Source organism: Mercurialis annua, linkage group LG1-X (genome assembly GCF_937616625.2).
Source record: "Mercurialis annua linkage group LG1-X, ddMerAnnu1.2, whole genome shotgun sequence".
Lineage (NCBI taxonomy): Eukaryota > Viridiplantae > Streptophyta > Magnoliopsida > Malpighiales > Euphorbiaceae > Mercurialis > Mercurialis annua.
Genome location: NC_065570.1, coordinates 8,453,064 through 8,467,688, shown reverse-complemented (window position 1 = coordinate 8,467,688; position 14,625 = coordinate 8,453,064). Strand labels below are relative to the sequence as shown.

Sequence of the window (14,625 nt, the reverse complement as noted above, 5' to 3'; positions counted from 1 at the left end):
TATAAAAAAAATTATTGCACACAACCGTCATTCGTGCAACAAACCAATTATGCGTTAACCATGTGGAAAATTGAATGCTAAAAAAAATAAGTAATAATTAAAAAATTCCCTATCGCAAATACTCATTGGCTTGATGTAAAAATAACGTGGCGTAACGGTTGCATAAAATAAACACTCAATTATAATTGTCTGCCATCTAAAACTAAACTTAATTCGGAATAGTTTGCAGAAATAGATTAATGGCAACTATATTTATGCGATGTAAACGAGTCGAGCCGGATTCAATTTAAGAGCGTTATATAGTCTTGATCTTGAATTTGCACTCAGATAAGCTTATAAATTCAAAAATAATATTCGAACTATTCAAACTATTCGAGTCCTATAAAAATTAGCATAGTTGATGTATCTTAGTTTTTTCACTATAAAATATATAATTTAATTAATTTAAATAATATATATTTAATTTTAAATACATAAAAAGTTAATATAATAAAGGTTTAGTGTCTTAAAAAAACCTTTACCTTTCATTCCTTTTTCAATTCTACCCTAACGTGGTAAATCAATCAATTTTATCATATTTTGCATTTTTTTTCATTTCAATTGCACCATAAAGCATAAAATCGACCTTTTTTTATTTAGCAAAAATTCTCTAAATTGACCCTTTTTGCATTAGATTAACTTTTTATATTAAATTGACTATTTTTTTTAAAAAAATTGAACTTTTGTCAAATAAATAAAGGTCAATTTTATACTTCACGGTACAATTAAAATGAAAAAATACAAAATGGGATAAAATTGATAAATTCTCAACGTCAGGGTAAATTGAAAAGGAGATGAAAGATTGTGGTTTTTTAAGACATTAAGCCTATAATAAAATATAGATTATTGTTTTAGTTGTACAAGATATATGATTAGACTCGTTTCGATTTACAAATAAAGTAAAAAATAAATTATAATTTTATGTGTACAAGAGACATGTTTAGACTCGTTTAGCCTCGTGATCACAGACCTTTGTAGTTCATATTCGAACTTAAACTCAGCTTGAATTTTCCCCAAACCAATTTAATTTTTCTTTTTCAAGTCAATATCGAGTAATTCACGAATAGTTGAACTTCTTTACAACCCTAATCAAAACCAAAATCACACGAAGGAGCAAAAATTAGTTCAATTTGTTTCATTTTCTGTCTTTAACTAAATACATATATGATTTAAAAAACAAAAAATTAACACAAAAAATTTAAATGTAGACTATTTGCTAATAAGTAATATATTATATCTTATAATCACTTAAACACATAGAATTTTTTTATAAGTTTGAAAAATTATATCCTACATATATTATTTGATTTTTTTCAAAATGAATTTCAAAATTAAAAATAGAATAGAGTCAAAATATCTAAAAGAACTTATAATGAGTAAACTGAATAGATTATATTTAATTTGATATGATTTAACTTTTTAAAATATAACGTCACAAAACGGCACAGTTTTAGCTCCCAACAAATTTTTTCTATTTATATACGAAGTGATACACAATAGCTCTAATTGTTTTTCATTCCTTTATCTCAAAATTTAACTAAAATTCTAAATAAATTGCAATTGTTTTAAAAATTAAAAATGTTAATACTCCCTCCGTTCTTTTTTAGTTGTCCATTTAGTAAAATATATTTATCTCTAATTAGTTGTACATTTAGGATTTCAATGTGATTTTAGCTATTATCTTCCAAATTTACCCATCCCTAATAAATGACTCTATGTTTTAACTTAAAAGGTATTTATTAACTAATAGGGTTATATTAATATTTCTCTTTATAAATCAAGACAAAAGGAGCACTATCTTGGTATGTGCAATATTGGCTAAATGGACAACTAAAAAAGAATGAAAGGAGTATCTTTTATTTTGGAGGAGTAAATAATTTCTTTTAATTTGTTTGGACCAACCAAAATGTTGTTTGGTATAATTTTTATTTAAAAATAGCGAAACAACATATCATTCTGATCTTTTTAAAAAAATTGAATGACCAAAAAGATGCTCCCCAGTAATAAATTTTTAGCTTCGCCACTAATTCACTTTGATGCATTACCCTACTATAGAAATTCATGTCATAAGTGTCAATATTTTAAGAAAATACATCAACTTTGGTACAGTGACTCAGAAACTTTCAAGTGAGTATTAAATAAAGTTGGAATTAACCTTACCATTAAATCTCAAAAGCATGGTATTAAATAGCATGTTGTCCAAAGCAGTTACTTATTGATCCTAAAATAAAAACATGTCTGTATTGTGAATATGAAGGTAAATTAAACTAAATTATGAAATAAATAAATTGTTTAAAACGTTACGATTGCTTAACTTGTTAAAATGTCAAAATCTTTGCTTAATTATGGGTCACATATCATTTAGTATAAACGATTAATTGAGTGGGACATTTCATTATATTTATAGGACTCCAACTGCATATAATCTTTTTCTTTAATTTGAAAAAGAACTTTCATATGTCCGGTTTTCTTTTAATGGGGGAATTACATTATTAAATTTAAGAATTTATATTTATTAATACTTGAATTTAAGGGTAAAAAATTTATAAATATTAAAATTTAAAATAACAAAAATGTTGGATGAGAAGAAGCATATAATATATGCGAGAGTACATTGATAACGATTAGAATGAGAATCATATAATTATGGATCAAACATCACATCACATCAAATTCAAAATAATAAATAAAAATGAATTAGATAGTCCATTTTATTTATATGTTTCCCATTTTATTCATTTTCTAATGTGGGAACAATAACACTCAATATTTAACAATTTTCTCTTTAAGTGTGTTACATTTTTATATTGGGTCGTTCAATTTCACTCGTATTTAAGTTCCAATCCAACCTCGCTGTAGATTTGAAGTCAACAAGTTCCATCCAGCTAAATCAGACTTCGGTATCAACTGTTGGTCCAGAATGAGGTAATATATAAAATAGTACATTTATGAGGATTAGAATGGAAACCACATAACTGTAAGCCGGACACTACATCAAATTCAAAACTCTAAAACAATTGATTATGTGGTCCATTTTTTATATATATATTTCTCATGCTACGCATATCTAAAAAATAATAAATAAAAAATTTATTACATAAACTTCAAAATAAAACAACAATATTTACAAAACTTTATTGCAATCCATCCTCATGGAGTTTCCATTTTCACTATAAACATAAAGGCTAATAAAATAAAGGGTTGATATCATCATATACCACAACCTTTTGCATGTTTTTTTTGATTTAAACACAAACTACAAAACATCTCATCTAATAGTACAATCTTCATTATGTGACATATAAATCATAAATGTCTAAAACAATATTATTTTTTCATCCACACGATAAAAACGACATTATTTTTATAAAAAATAAAACATAAAATACATAGTGGGTTATTGAATAAAAAGTTTAAAAAGATTGTGTAAAAGGACGAGACAAATTGTATTATGCTTAAAATAAAAAAATGCATAAAATTGTGCTATACTGTGACAATAATGCTTTTTAGAAGCACAAAATGAGGCCTGCTTTATTTCTATAACAAAAAAAAAGCAAAACTGGTTCACTATCTAAGATTGAGAATTTTTTATTAATGGCGTAACACCTAATTAAATTTACATATCTAATAAGTTTTTTTTTTGATAATTAACCATTTAATAAGTTAATTTTGATTTAAAGAACACTTAATAATTCTAATTAAAGAGACACCAATTGATGTGTCATATAATTGGAGTACTAGACATGAATATGTATTTGGATTTTGGGTGAAAAAATTAGCCATTTCTTTTCTCAGGCTTTATTCATTGGCAGCTAGGCATTTCAGAACCTTGAAAAAATAGAGCTGAATTTTCTAAAAGACAATATGTTGCCAAAATTAACATGAGGCTCAAAAACTGTCTATTTCATCAATGGAGATTTCCCTCGGAACCTTCAGATTTATTTGACGAGTATTCCATCCAGCCAACTTCAATTGCTGCATGAAATCTTCAAAGCCAACTTCCATCTCCCGTAAACTTTGCGCAAGCTGATCCGATGCATTTGTAGAGCTTCCCCAGTTCTCATGTAGCCAATAAGTCTGCCATACACTTCGTAAGACTGACATACTCGTAGCGCCAACCTGCATCGGACTTTCAAGGATAAAGTTCAAGCACGCCGAAAACACTAACTATCCAAATAATCATTTCTTTTTTCACCTTGAATGAGACAAAGACCTCAAAGTCTTTTTTACGTCGGTTTACCACGAGAAAATACTTCTCCTTTTTATATAATTTTACAAGTATCTTCACCTGTTCAAAATGGAGAAGAGAATTAAGAAAAGAGAGCAAATCATAGTAATTCGGACTTGAACATCCACAGGTTACTTGTTAATGTTCTTGCCAACTATCAAGAAAGAAAATATTACTTTCTTTTCTGCTTGTTATTTACCAAACACTCTTCATCAATAAGAGTGTGTGGTGAATTAGTTTTAATATTTAAAACTCATCTATTGCGTCTTTCAGTTTAATACGCAATCTTAAATGTGTAAGTAACTCGGATTTGTATTACAACATGTATTATGTTAATTATAATTAAAAAGTAATTAAATTGACTATAGCATACATGATTAAGCAAAAACATCACTTAGAAATTACACCTATCAAAACCCAAAAAAATTACATGTTCCATCATTATTAAACTATGCAAATAAATTTTAGCATTTTTCATCCATATATAGATTAGTTTCCAAAGATGAACATTCACCTGAGCAACAGATCTCTCACTACCAATCATCTCCTCTAACGGCACGCAAAAAGTGATCCGTGGCTTCGTAAACGTTTCTAATGATAAAATATTTTCCTCTCTATTGCAATCCACACATCCTGAAACAAAAATATAAACATAAACGATATAATATATAGTCATTTTCATGAATAGATTAAAAGGAATATAAATTACCCAAAACAGATGAGCGCAAAACATGTGATTTCACCAGTAAACGAGCACGCTTGAGATTTATCTGTATAAGAAGTCCAACAGAATGACATCAGCGCTTCAAAAATAAAAATATCATCTCCTCTCCTCTTCCTCCTCTTTCTCCCAGTCCTTTTTTTTTTTGCTCAGAAGAGGTTCTCCAAGTAACAAAAAATATAACAGTCTTACTGTGTCAAACTTTAGAACCGAAAGTGATAGATAACGCAACCAAAGGTGAAGGAGCCGCATGCTCATCCATGTCAGTCCCAATGTTGGAAAAGATTTTACTATACCGGGTGTGTCCTGCATTTATCGTTTCCATTTGCAATCAGCAACAAGCTCTTTGTCAAACAATTAATATTACTTTTAAGAGGAAAAGGAAAACCATCCAAGAAACTGTAAGACATACTAGGATCAATATGCCCAAAGCAAGGCCAAACCACTGAGCACCTACTTCCCAAACTTCCTCCTGACAAAATCGATGAACAAGTTATCAGGTAAGCCTCTTTTGGGATACATAAGGTGAGCATTTTTGATTGCAGAAGAACAAATAAAAAAAATGTATGCAAATACTACTCGGACAAATTCAGTTTAGGTGCAACCTGTTTACATCTTTATATTTTTCTCATGCGAAGAAAGAAGGCAAATTAGTATGATAGTTTCAAGTTTCAAATCAATTTAGATTAATCGAACTTGACTGGCCAGACTAACAAAGAGATAAATGCTTCGAAACTACAATGATACTACCAAAAGAGTCATGACCATAAGAATTGCAAAAAAGACAGCATAGGCTTTTACCAAATTTGAGACCAAGGCCAAAATTTCATAAATACAGAGAATAATAGGAACAAAAAAAATCATCTTGCGACAGTAAATAAGGATTAGACCTATTAATCAACCAACGAAAACTAGAAACAGAGAGAATCTTGCACTATACCTTTGCCGCTACCTCTCCCATATTTCCAGAGATTGCAAAATGGTTTTGAATTACACGGGATGAAGGGTCTTTTAGTCCTCTCGCTACGGCCTATTTCAATTTCAATCCAATAAATCAAGTAAATACTTGAATATTAAACGTCGCAGCTAGTTGCACCAATACATCATTGATAATGGAGGATGCACAACAAATGTACAAAAAGAATAAAACAATGGGATTGTGGAATGTATATCCCCAGGTTAATCAAGTGAACCATAAGTGGCACAGAGAATTGCTGAACAGATACATATAGAGTACATTTGCTCTAATAAAGGGTACATTAATAAAAAAAATTGCTCTATGAGCTCACTCAAAATAAAAGAAGCAACTAAAGGAGAACAGTTTGTAACTGGCATAGTTATTTAATAATATGATTCTTCTATTTTCTTAGTATGCTCCCAGATAATTAGGCTGATAGCAGCCTACACTATCATTAGCTTTGCATAGATCATAACTTCCTTGGTTTGACTGATTTTAGGGAATAAGAATAACTTGCATGCACACAGCTTTCTTCCCCTATCATTTTTTTGTTGTAAAATGACATTATTTTCTAATTAACCAAAACATGGACATTTTCTTGCCAAATAATTTATTTCTTTGTTATTTGAATCTGATTGAAATCCATGATTGGATTATGTTTTCACGCTATGAAGCATATCATAATACATGCATTCACCATTGACTGAAAAAAGCATTCTGTCCACTCTCGACACACTCTTCTCTACTATTAGGTTTTTGTGATACATTGGACTAAAGCATGAGTGCATAAGGAATTATATGTAAAAAAGATATAAGGAAATTGTATGATCAAGCAGGATGAAACAATTTAAAATATTATGAATGCGAGTACTAATAAAGTTCTTAAAAAAAACACCTTGGTAAGATTTCCAAGAGAAGCCAATGGTAAGAAATAGGTAGGATACACTTGGGTGATTAAATCAAAGATGCTGCAAGACAGAATTAGAAACCACGAGTGATCTTCAACATTCAGATTTAATTTAGAAAAAGAACCAACTTTGAGCTCTCAACTTCTTGACTTTTGACTCGAGTATTTTTTGATGTGACATTTCTTTTATCTGAATTCCGTAGTTTCAATAAATTTACGGATACAAATAACCATAGCTAAACTGTGAAAGGAAGGAAGTCCATCATAAGCTTTAAGAAATTTAAAAAATCCATAAAAATATCAAACACTTTTGACATTATAGGCACCTCAGAGAATTAGTAGCTGTGAATTTTGAAGTTTTAGTCTCAATAAATAGTGCAGAGGCATAGCAAAACAACTTTTGACTTGGGTGGATTAATTGTGCAAAGTTAAAAAGTTTAAGGGATTTCACCACTTTTTTTATTTACTTGGACATTCTGCAAATTCATACAAAATGCTTGTAATACATACCTTCCAGCACTGCCAATGAAGTCTGCATACATTCGCCATTGTTTTGGATCACCATCGAAAAGACTTCCGAACCGACCACCTAGAAAACTGAAACAGTTACTAAATAATTTCACTGTGGACCTTTTTCTTTGTCTTTATTTATCTTTAATTTATTTTCAGACCAATGAATAAGCGCCCTAGAGCTCCAATGCCATCTTTTGAAACCCATCTATAGAAGCAATCATAAAATGTCAAAACCTAACACTTAATCTTATAAAAAAAATATATAGAAAAGAAAATAACCAGAAATTACAAATAAAAGTTAGCTTGATATATAGCTATAGAATAAACAAATAGGATAATAGTGGACCTGATGGCAGCAGCAGAAGCGGCTGCTGTCGAGCCTGTGAAAGAGCCAACACCAACAGCCTGCATGGGGAGTGAAGATAAATGATAAGAATATGCATATCTTTCAAGAAAATTTATAAGAAATTGAAGAATATCTGAAAATAACTTGAGAAAGTTCATTAGGACCACATTGTATTTAAACAGTCAGCGAATAGTATCTACTAATGCAGGTCTATACATACCCAAAAAAATTAATGTCCTGAGTTAGATTGACATGCCTTGAGGAGACTTGATGTGACCAACGTATGACAGATCCATCCAGTTATGTTGGTTGGGAATTGCAATAACATGTATTGCAGGTAGTCATCTGAAACAGATCCTGCATTTAGAGCGAAAAAAAAATGCATATTTCACTCATACCAAAGATACAGCAGTGTAAAGATGGTTGAAAACCTAAGGATTAGATTGATAAAAACGCAAGGATTAGACATAGCATACAAAAGAAAGGTTTGTTAAGAACATATACAATGAAATTTAAAAATTGTGCAATACGTTACAAAAAACTGATAAAAGGCCTAAAATGGTCAGTGTACAATTGAGCTTTCAATAAAGAATAAGATAAGAACAATTAAATGGTATTCACCTGGGAAACCTGCAGGTAGAATAAAATCTTTGACAGTATATGGAAGCCAAGATAATGTCACGTCTGACATATGTGACTCTCTCTTTATATCATCCTTCTCCTCGGGAAAACTCTTCAACTGCGAATCATCATCTAACACATACCTAATCACAAAATCATGGTTCAGAGGAAGCAATTTAGAAACAAAGACAAATACATGACACTTTCTTTGGTTCAATTCAACTCTACAGTATTCATTTCATTTGCAGATGAATTCATTTAGTAATTCAACACACACATATCCAATTCTAAAAAACTTAAAAATAATAGAGTTACTTAGGGCCTGTTTGGATCAATTCTAGTGTAGAATTCATTTGTAAATGAATTCTACATGAAAATCATTTGAAAAATGAAGTTTTGTATTTGATTTTCCGAATTTTAAATATAAAAATAATATTAAATTAAGTGAAATAAATTGAATATTGTATTTCGAGTATAAATATAAATTTAAATTGTAAAAATTCATTTGAACCAAACACATATCTTGTAGAAATTCAATTGAATTCCATAAACATTGTGAAATTCATTTGAACCAAACAGACCCATGAATTTCTAAGTAAAGCAATCACAACTATATTAACTTGCAAATGAATTTCATAATCTGAACTAAATGCAGTGTACAGCTTAAGCTAATGGCATAAATTTATAATAAAGTGTGTGAATGACCTTCTGGAAGTTCCATTGCCGTATCTCTCCACCAAAATCGCATTCCTGTAGTACATAAAAATCAGAATTAAAGTAATTTGAACAATTTGTATAGAAAAATAGATATGAATGAAGTAATACCTGCAATTGTTGTTGTTCGCCTCATTTTCTCCGTCTTCAACAGTAGAAGACTGAAGAGGAAAACACAAAATTCTTTGAAGACGACGACATTTCCTGTTTCTACTCGATGATTCAAAAGCTGGCGAAGCTGCAGGAAACGAGAGGTGCAGAGAGGAACACATTTTTTCTGATAAATTTGGCAGCAAGCAAAGCTGGAGATTAAGCTGTAACAGACTGCATCACCACCTCCTTTATTTTGACATCCAACCAACTTATATGGTACGCATTACATTACCCCGGTTTGGTTTGGTCGCAAGGCCAAGATCCATAGAAGATCTAAGCCAATCGTATATAATTAGTTTTTGTTGTTATTAAATTATTATTGTTTTTTTTTAAATTACATTTTTTCTTCCAACATTGATCAAAATTCATTAGTCTCATTTTACCACTAGAAATGTCTAATTGTTACAATAAAATTCAATTCAACTTCTTAACTTATTGATCTAAAAAAAGGTGACGCTATAGTTAGAGCAACATTTAATAATTTTAAATAACGGAGTTAATTTATCAACCACAACATTTATATTAATAAAAACACAATTTTTACCAATAAGCTTTAGCTCAAATGGTATATTTGAGGTATAAGCGCTGCTGGGCAGTAAACTGTTAGGTCATGGCAGTAAACTGTTAGGTCATGGGTTCGTTTCCTCCCACAAGCGCTCCCCCTTCCAAATTATCAAAAATAAAACACTAACTTTTTTTAAATAATAGCCAATTTGTGGATTTATTTGATTGCACGATAGCATGTCAATTTCAATACTTGACTAGATTTTCAATGGACAGGCAAGAAAAAATCTCAGTAACAGAAATCACTACTTTTCACACTATCATATTCCTGTCCGTTAGCTGAGGAAGAAACTACAACTAAATCTAGCACAAACAATAAATAACAGAAGCTCCACAACCTGAAAAGTTCTGGTAATGTTTGGATTAATGCTTGCTGTTATTAGAAGTTGATCTAATCGTATAAATAAAAAGCTCCAAAATTAAACTATTACTGCAACCGAGCCAAACAGACTCTCCGCTCAGCTTTCATACTCCTGTCAACTCAACTAGCAAAGAGACTACAAACAGGCTCCGTCAAATAAAAAGTTTCAGAAATCGGCGCTTACCCGAATTAAGAAGAGAATAAGAAAGAATTAGACTTAATACAACAAATGATTGTTTTACAAAATCAATCGCCCCAGGAACAGGACGAATATTCTGCTAAAGATTCTCATATATCATACAAGTACAAAATTGATGGCACCAGGGCATAGTTCCTACACTATCTAGCAGAATAACGCCCACCCAACAAAATTGGGCGCAAAACAATGGCCAAAACCAAAATAATGATGTTACCATGTCAGGAATGTTTATATATTGGCATTCTGCCCGTGTTTCTTGCGGTTTTCCTCCACAATTTTCTGAAACTCTCTTTCACTTGTTGCAATTAGACGTTTCACCATGTCAAAGGTGGTAAGCCTAATGCTGCAGCAGAAAAGGAAGCAAAAAAATTCAATCATTAGAGGAAGAATATCTTTTCAGAAGACAGGATATTGACCTTTTCTTTTAAAGTAGGTTACTGTCAGCAGTCTCTTATATGTACAGAGAATTAGATAAGCTAAATGGACATATTGGGATATCAGTGTAGACATTTTGGACATTTTAGTTGGCACAGATTCATCCCCAGAAAGACAAATGAAGATAAAATAAGAGTATCAAAAGACTTGCAAGAAGAGTATGAATTTCCCTAAATCAATACATGCAAGACATAACATAACAAGAAATGTGTGTACTTCCACCCACGTCCTCATTATTCTTCAAATACACATCCATGTTTTTGAACAGTAATTCCTTGTTTTCCAAATGTTTGACAAGTAGCGTAATTTAAAGATGGAAAGCACAAAGCTATTTGGTTTGGATAATATCATAGATCTTTGAATGAATATCAAATATAAAAGTACAGATGCAAACCTGCTATTTGGTAGGTTCTTTAATGCATTTGGCACAAAACCCCTATACAGGCCAATAACTCCATCCCGTTGTATGATTCCTGCATTATAAGATAAACTTATATAGCAATTTATACATGAGCGGAAGTTAAGAAATAGCTATTAACACGCAAGTGTTATAAAGATGCTTGAGAGACAAGAAGGAATCTAAGTTGAGAAGCAAGGTTTAATGTGGGGAAAAAAATATTAATTAGGCTTAGCATAGATGAATTAGACTTTCCTAGTCACGATATTTTTCATAAGCTATTTAAACATAAAGTTAATAACAGCTTATCATGCACTGTAAGTTTCACCGATGCTTTGTCCACTTGAACATGTATATTACACATCATTTGGCACTAGCTCAACTGCCAAAGGCTGAGGTGTTATGGTATGGTCTATGGTGTGGATCATATCATCATAGGTTGGTTACTTGAGAATTAATAGATGTGCATCAACATGAAAATGTAAGGCAGATAAGCGGAACATGATGATTGAAGATGTTCTTCTTGGGCTAACTATAAACCATCAATTGTAATAATTTGGGCTATTTTGTGCATGTGAATGATTTGCAATACATAGTCGCAAACACTCCTTATGATCCCTTAAGGAATCACGCTAGTTCCCTTATATCTACATTCCTTACAATACAAGCAAATAATTTAATGTGTTCTCAGACCTGATATGACTCAAGTGCTTTTAACTCTATATATAGCAACTTAGCAAGTTTACTACAGATGTGTCGAATTACCAGGAAAGGCATCCAAAACAGACTTGTATGGCGTTCCCTTCATTTGCATTTGTCTTCTAATAGTGTCCAAAGGATAACATGTGAGAGTTGCAACAGCAGCAGATGCCACAGCTGTTAGTAGAGATGCCTGAGCTGTTTTTTGATATTTCTCCGGCAAAGACTTTTTAACCCTGCAAAGGGGTCAATATGTAAGATACAAACTGATTTCTCCTTTAATAAAATGTTGAGGGATTAAAGAGCTTACAAATCAAAAATGCAAAAATTGACAGCAATATAAGGAGCGATGCTGATGAGAGAAGGCCCGAGACCATAATAAAAGGATGCAACTCCTTCCTCCCGTAACATGTTTAAGGCAATCTGCAGCAATTCTAAAAACGACCATTGAAAAAACAGAGCATCTAGTCATTAAAAAAAATAATCAAAGGGTCAACCATACCTCAGACATAGTCCGGTACCCTGGCTCAACTGCTAACCGCAATCTAAGAACATCCAGAGGGTATGTTACCTAGACATATAGAAGGGGAGAAAATAAGGATTTAAATAAACATGCAATTACATGTAAAACTGATATTTAAGAATCGAAAAAAAAGGTAAAAGAAAAAAAAATAAGATGACCAACAGACCAAGCACAAAGTAAACTTGAAAGCATAAGAGAATCCACACATTATCTTGGAATACAAATACTATCATTATGGACACCCAATTGCAGCCCAGAGATTACAATTTCACGGAAAATATTTTTTCATCCCAATCTACTAACTTACAAAAGTGGATGTCATGCCTGCACAAGCCCCTGCAGCGAGTCTCCCAATAACAGAGAGATTACCATCCTTTCCGGAAAAAAGTTTCTACAAGATCGACAAAGACAAGTCAAAACATCTTAAACAATGATAAATCCGGGTGCATAAAATATTGTTCTCAGAATTATTTAGAGACAATTTTGCTATTACCTTGTAAGTTTCATAAGCTAAGAGCTGGACAGCACTATAAGGTATAATCCGAATCACCTAAGATAAACAAAACATTTCAAAATTGGAAACTACATCATGGGTACATCTATAATGGAAAAATGAACAAATTTCAAGTACCGAAAACTAAAAAACAATGAAAGGAACCTGAGGAAGGTTTCCTTTCCAGTACCCTTTTAACCCTTCTTCTTTCCCTATCAATGTTGTGGCCTGCAATTCATCATACAAATTGGCACACACCATTAAAGAAACACTAACTATGCATTTGGATAAAACAGTTTCAAATTGAAAAAGCAAGGATTATATTTGATTCTTTAAATTCGCAAATGATTGTTCACGAAATTTGAATAAACTTTCCATTCCACCTTGGAAACTGAATTTTGTGAATAATAAAAATTCAATTAAATTTCTGCAAAACTATGTCACATCGGCATTATTCATTTCTTTCAAAAAGCCTACATGCCTTGATTTTTAAATATTTCTGGAAGTTGAAAGACTTGAATTCTAGAAACTGACTTTTTCCAAGCAGTAGAATTGACCATGTAAAACTCAATTTAATTCAATTATTCAAATACTTTTGAAACAAACACAATGCTAGTAAATCAAATTAATAAACTGGTATTTACCTCAATAAAACCAATTGCCTTGTTAGCACTTTCTTGCCCAATCCTCACTCCATGGGTCTGTATAATTGTCACATCAAAATCATGAAGTAAAATAACTAAACAATTCTATAAACACCTAATAGCAGGACACAGACACAAAAAAAGGGGACACTTGGACACATACGCGGCCAAATGATGTTATTTTAAGGTTCCTAATTTGTAAAAAAAATGAAGTTTCGTATCCGAAATGTTTCAAAAACAAGACCGCTAATTGAATGAAGTGTCTGTACTACCTAGAAAAACACCAAACCGCTGCATTTTTTGTAACGCCAAAGAAAAAGTCAAAATACATAACAAAAATAAAAACACCTGCATAAGCAGCTTGATACGGTCAAGCGGAGCCGTAACAGTTTTAGCCGCGGCGCCAGCAATAGCGCCGGCCAAGAAAATAGCAGCATCTCTCGGAACATAATAACTCAACATAGCCAAAGGATGTTTCAACAGCTGAGCCGAGGTAGGCGCAAACAATTCAACAACACCTTCGTCTCCGACAGGTGGCATAGACATAGAAACAGTTTTCTGGTCTCCCTTCTCTGCCATTGAGACAGATGCAAAATTACCAGAATTGCCATTACGGCGACGATAAATAACTCCGGTTATACAACTGGGAGAGCATGCCAGGTGTGCGGTGTCGGAGAAGAGAGGGCCGCCGTGGGTGCCATCGATGAGAGTGTAGAGTGAGGATTTGAGATTGGATTTGGTTTGAAAGGAAGGGAAAATGATGGATGTGTCTGGTTGTGACATGTTTTAACAGTTTTGAATAAAGGAAAAAGAAGAGAAGGGAAAAGATAAGGTGGAAAAATATTTAGAATCGAAAGGGAAAGGGAAATTGAGCAAACTAATCAAAGGTATCTGCAAAAAAAAACTTTTAGATCTAATCATCTAATTATTAAGAATAATTATAAATTTAGTGTTTGAATTTGTTCAAAAATAATAATTTAATATTGTTTAAATTTAAATCAACTAAAATAATAATAAATGAACTTTTATTATTATTTTAATATTAGGTTGCAAGTTATAAAAAGGTCAAACTCATCCTCAGTTCTCTTTACTCTTCACTTTTTTTCAATA

The 14,625-nt window shown here is 31.7% G+C and overlaps 2 protein-coding genes across 3 annotated transcripts; both read right to left on the bottom strand.

Moving 5' to 3' along the window:
• Positions 1-3,811: 3,811 nt before the first annotated feature.
• On the bottom strand, positions 3,812-9,464 carry LOC126665029 (protein root UVB sensitive 5). Of its 2 annotated transcripts, none has more exons than XM_050357700.2 (15): positions 9,159-9,464; positions 9,039-9,083; positions 8,334-8,476; positions 7,969-8,057; positions 7,713-7,771; positions 7,525-7,571; positions 7,364-7,442; positions 6,842-6,914; positions 5,929-6,018; positions 5,401-5,460; positions 5,181-5,294; positions 4,977-5,037; positions 4,782-4,900; positions 4,235-4,327; positions 3,812-4,158 (listed from the first exon to the last, which is right to left on the bottom strand). In XM_050357700.2, the coding sequence occupies exons 1-15, from the start codon at positions 9,317-9,319 to the stop codon at positions 3,928-3,930; spliced, it is 1,464 nt and encodes a 487-aa protein (XP_050213657.1). In that variant the 5' UTR covers positions 9,320-9,464; the 3' UTR covers positions 3,812-3,927. The 2 variants fall into 2 exon arrangements, with proteins under 2 accessions (XP_050213657.1, XP_050213656.1); XM_050357699.2 differs by having other exon boundaries at positions 7,969-8,069; positions 9,159-9,463.
• Positions 9,465-10,326: 862 nt separating this feature from the next.
• Positions 10,327-14,402, bottom strand: LOC126665261 (probable envelope ADP,ATP carrier protein, chloroplastic). Its single transcript, XM_050357998.2, has 10 exons — positions 13,864-14,402; positions 13,516-13,572; positions 13,037-13,099; positions 12,872-12,928; positions 12,686-12,769; positions 12,358-12,426; positions 12,166-12,278; positions 11,922-12,091; positions 11,154-11,232; positions 10,327-10,667 (listed from the first exon to the last, which is right to left on the bottom strand). Exons 1-10 carry the CDS (start codon positions 14,296-14,298, stop codon positions 10,553-10,555), a joined length of 1,242 nt encoding a protein of 413 aa, XP_050213955.1. The 5' UTR covers positions 14,299-14,402; the 3' UTR covers positions 10,327-10,552.
• Positions 14,403-14,625: the final 223 nt, after the last annotated feature.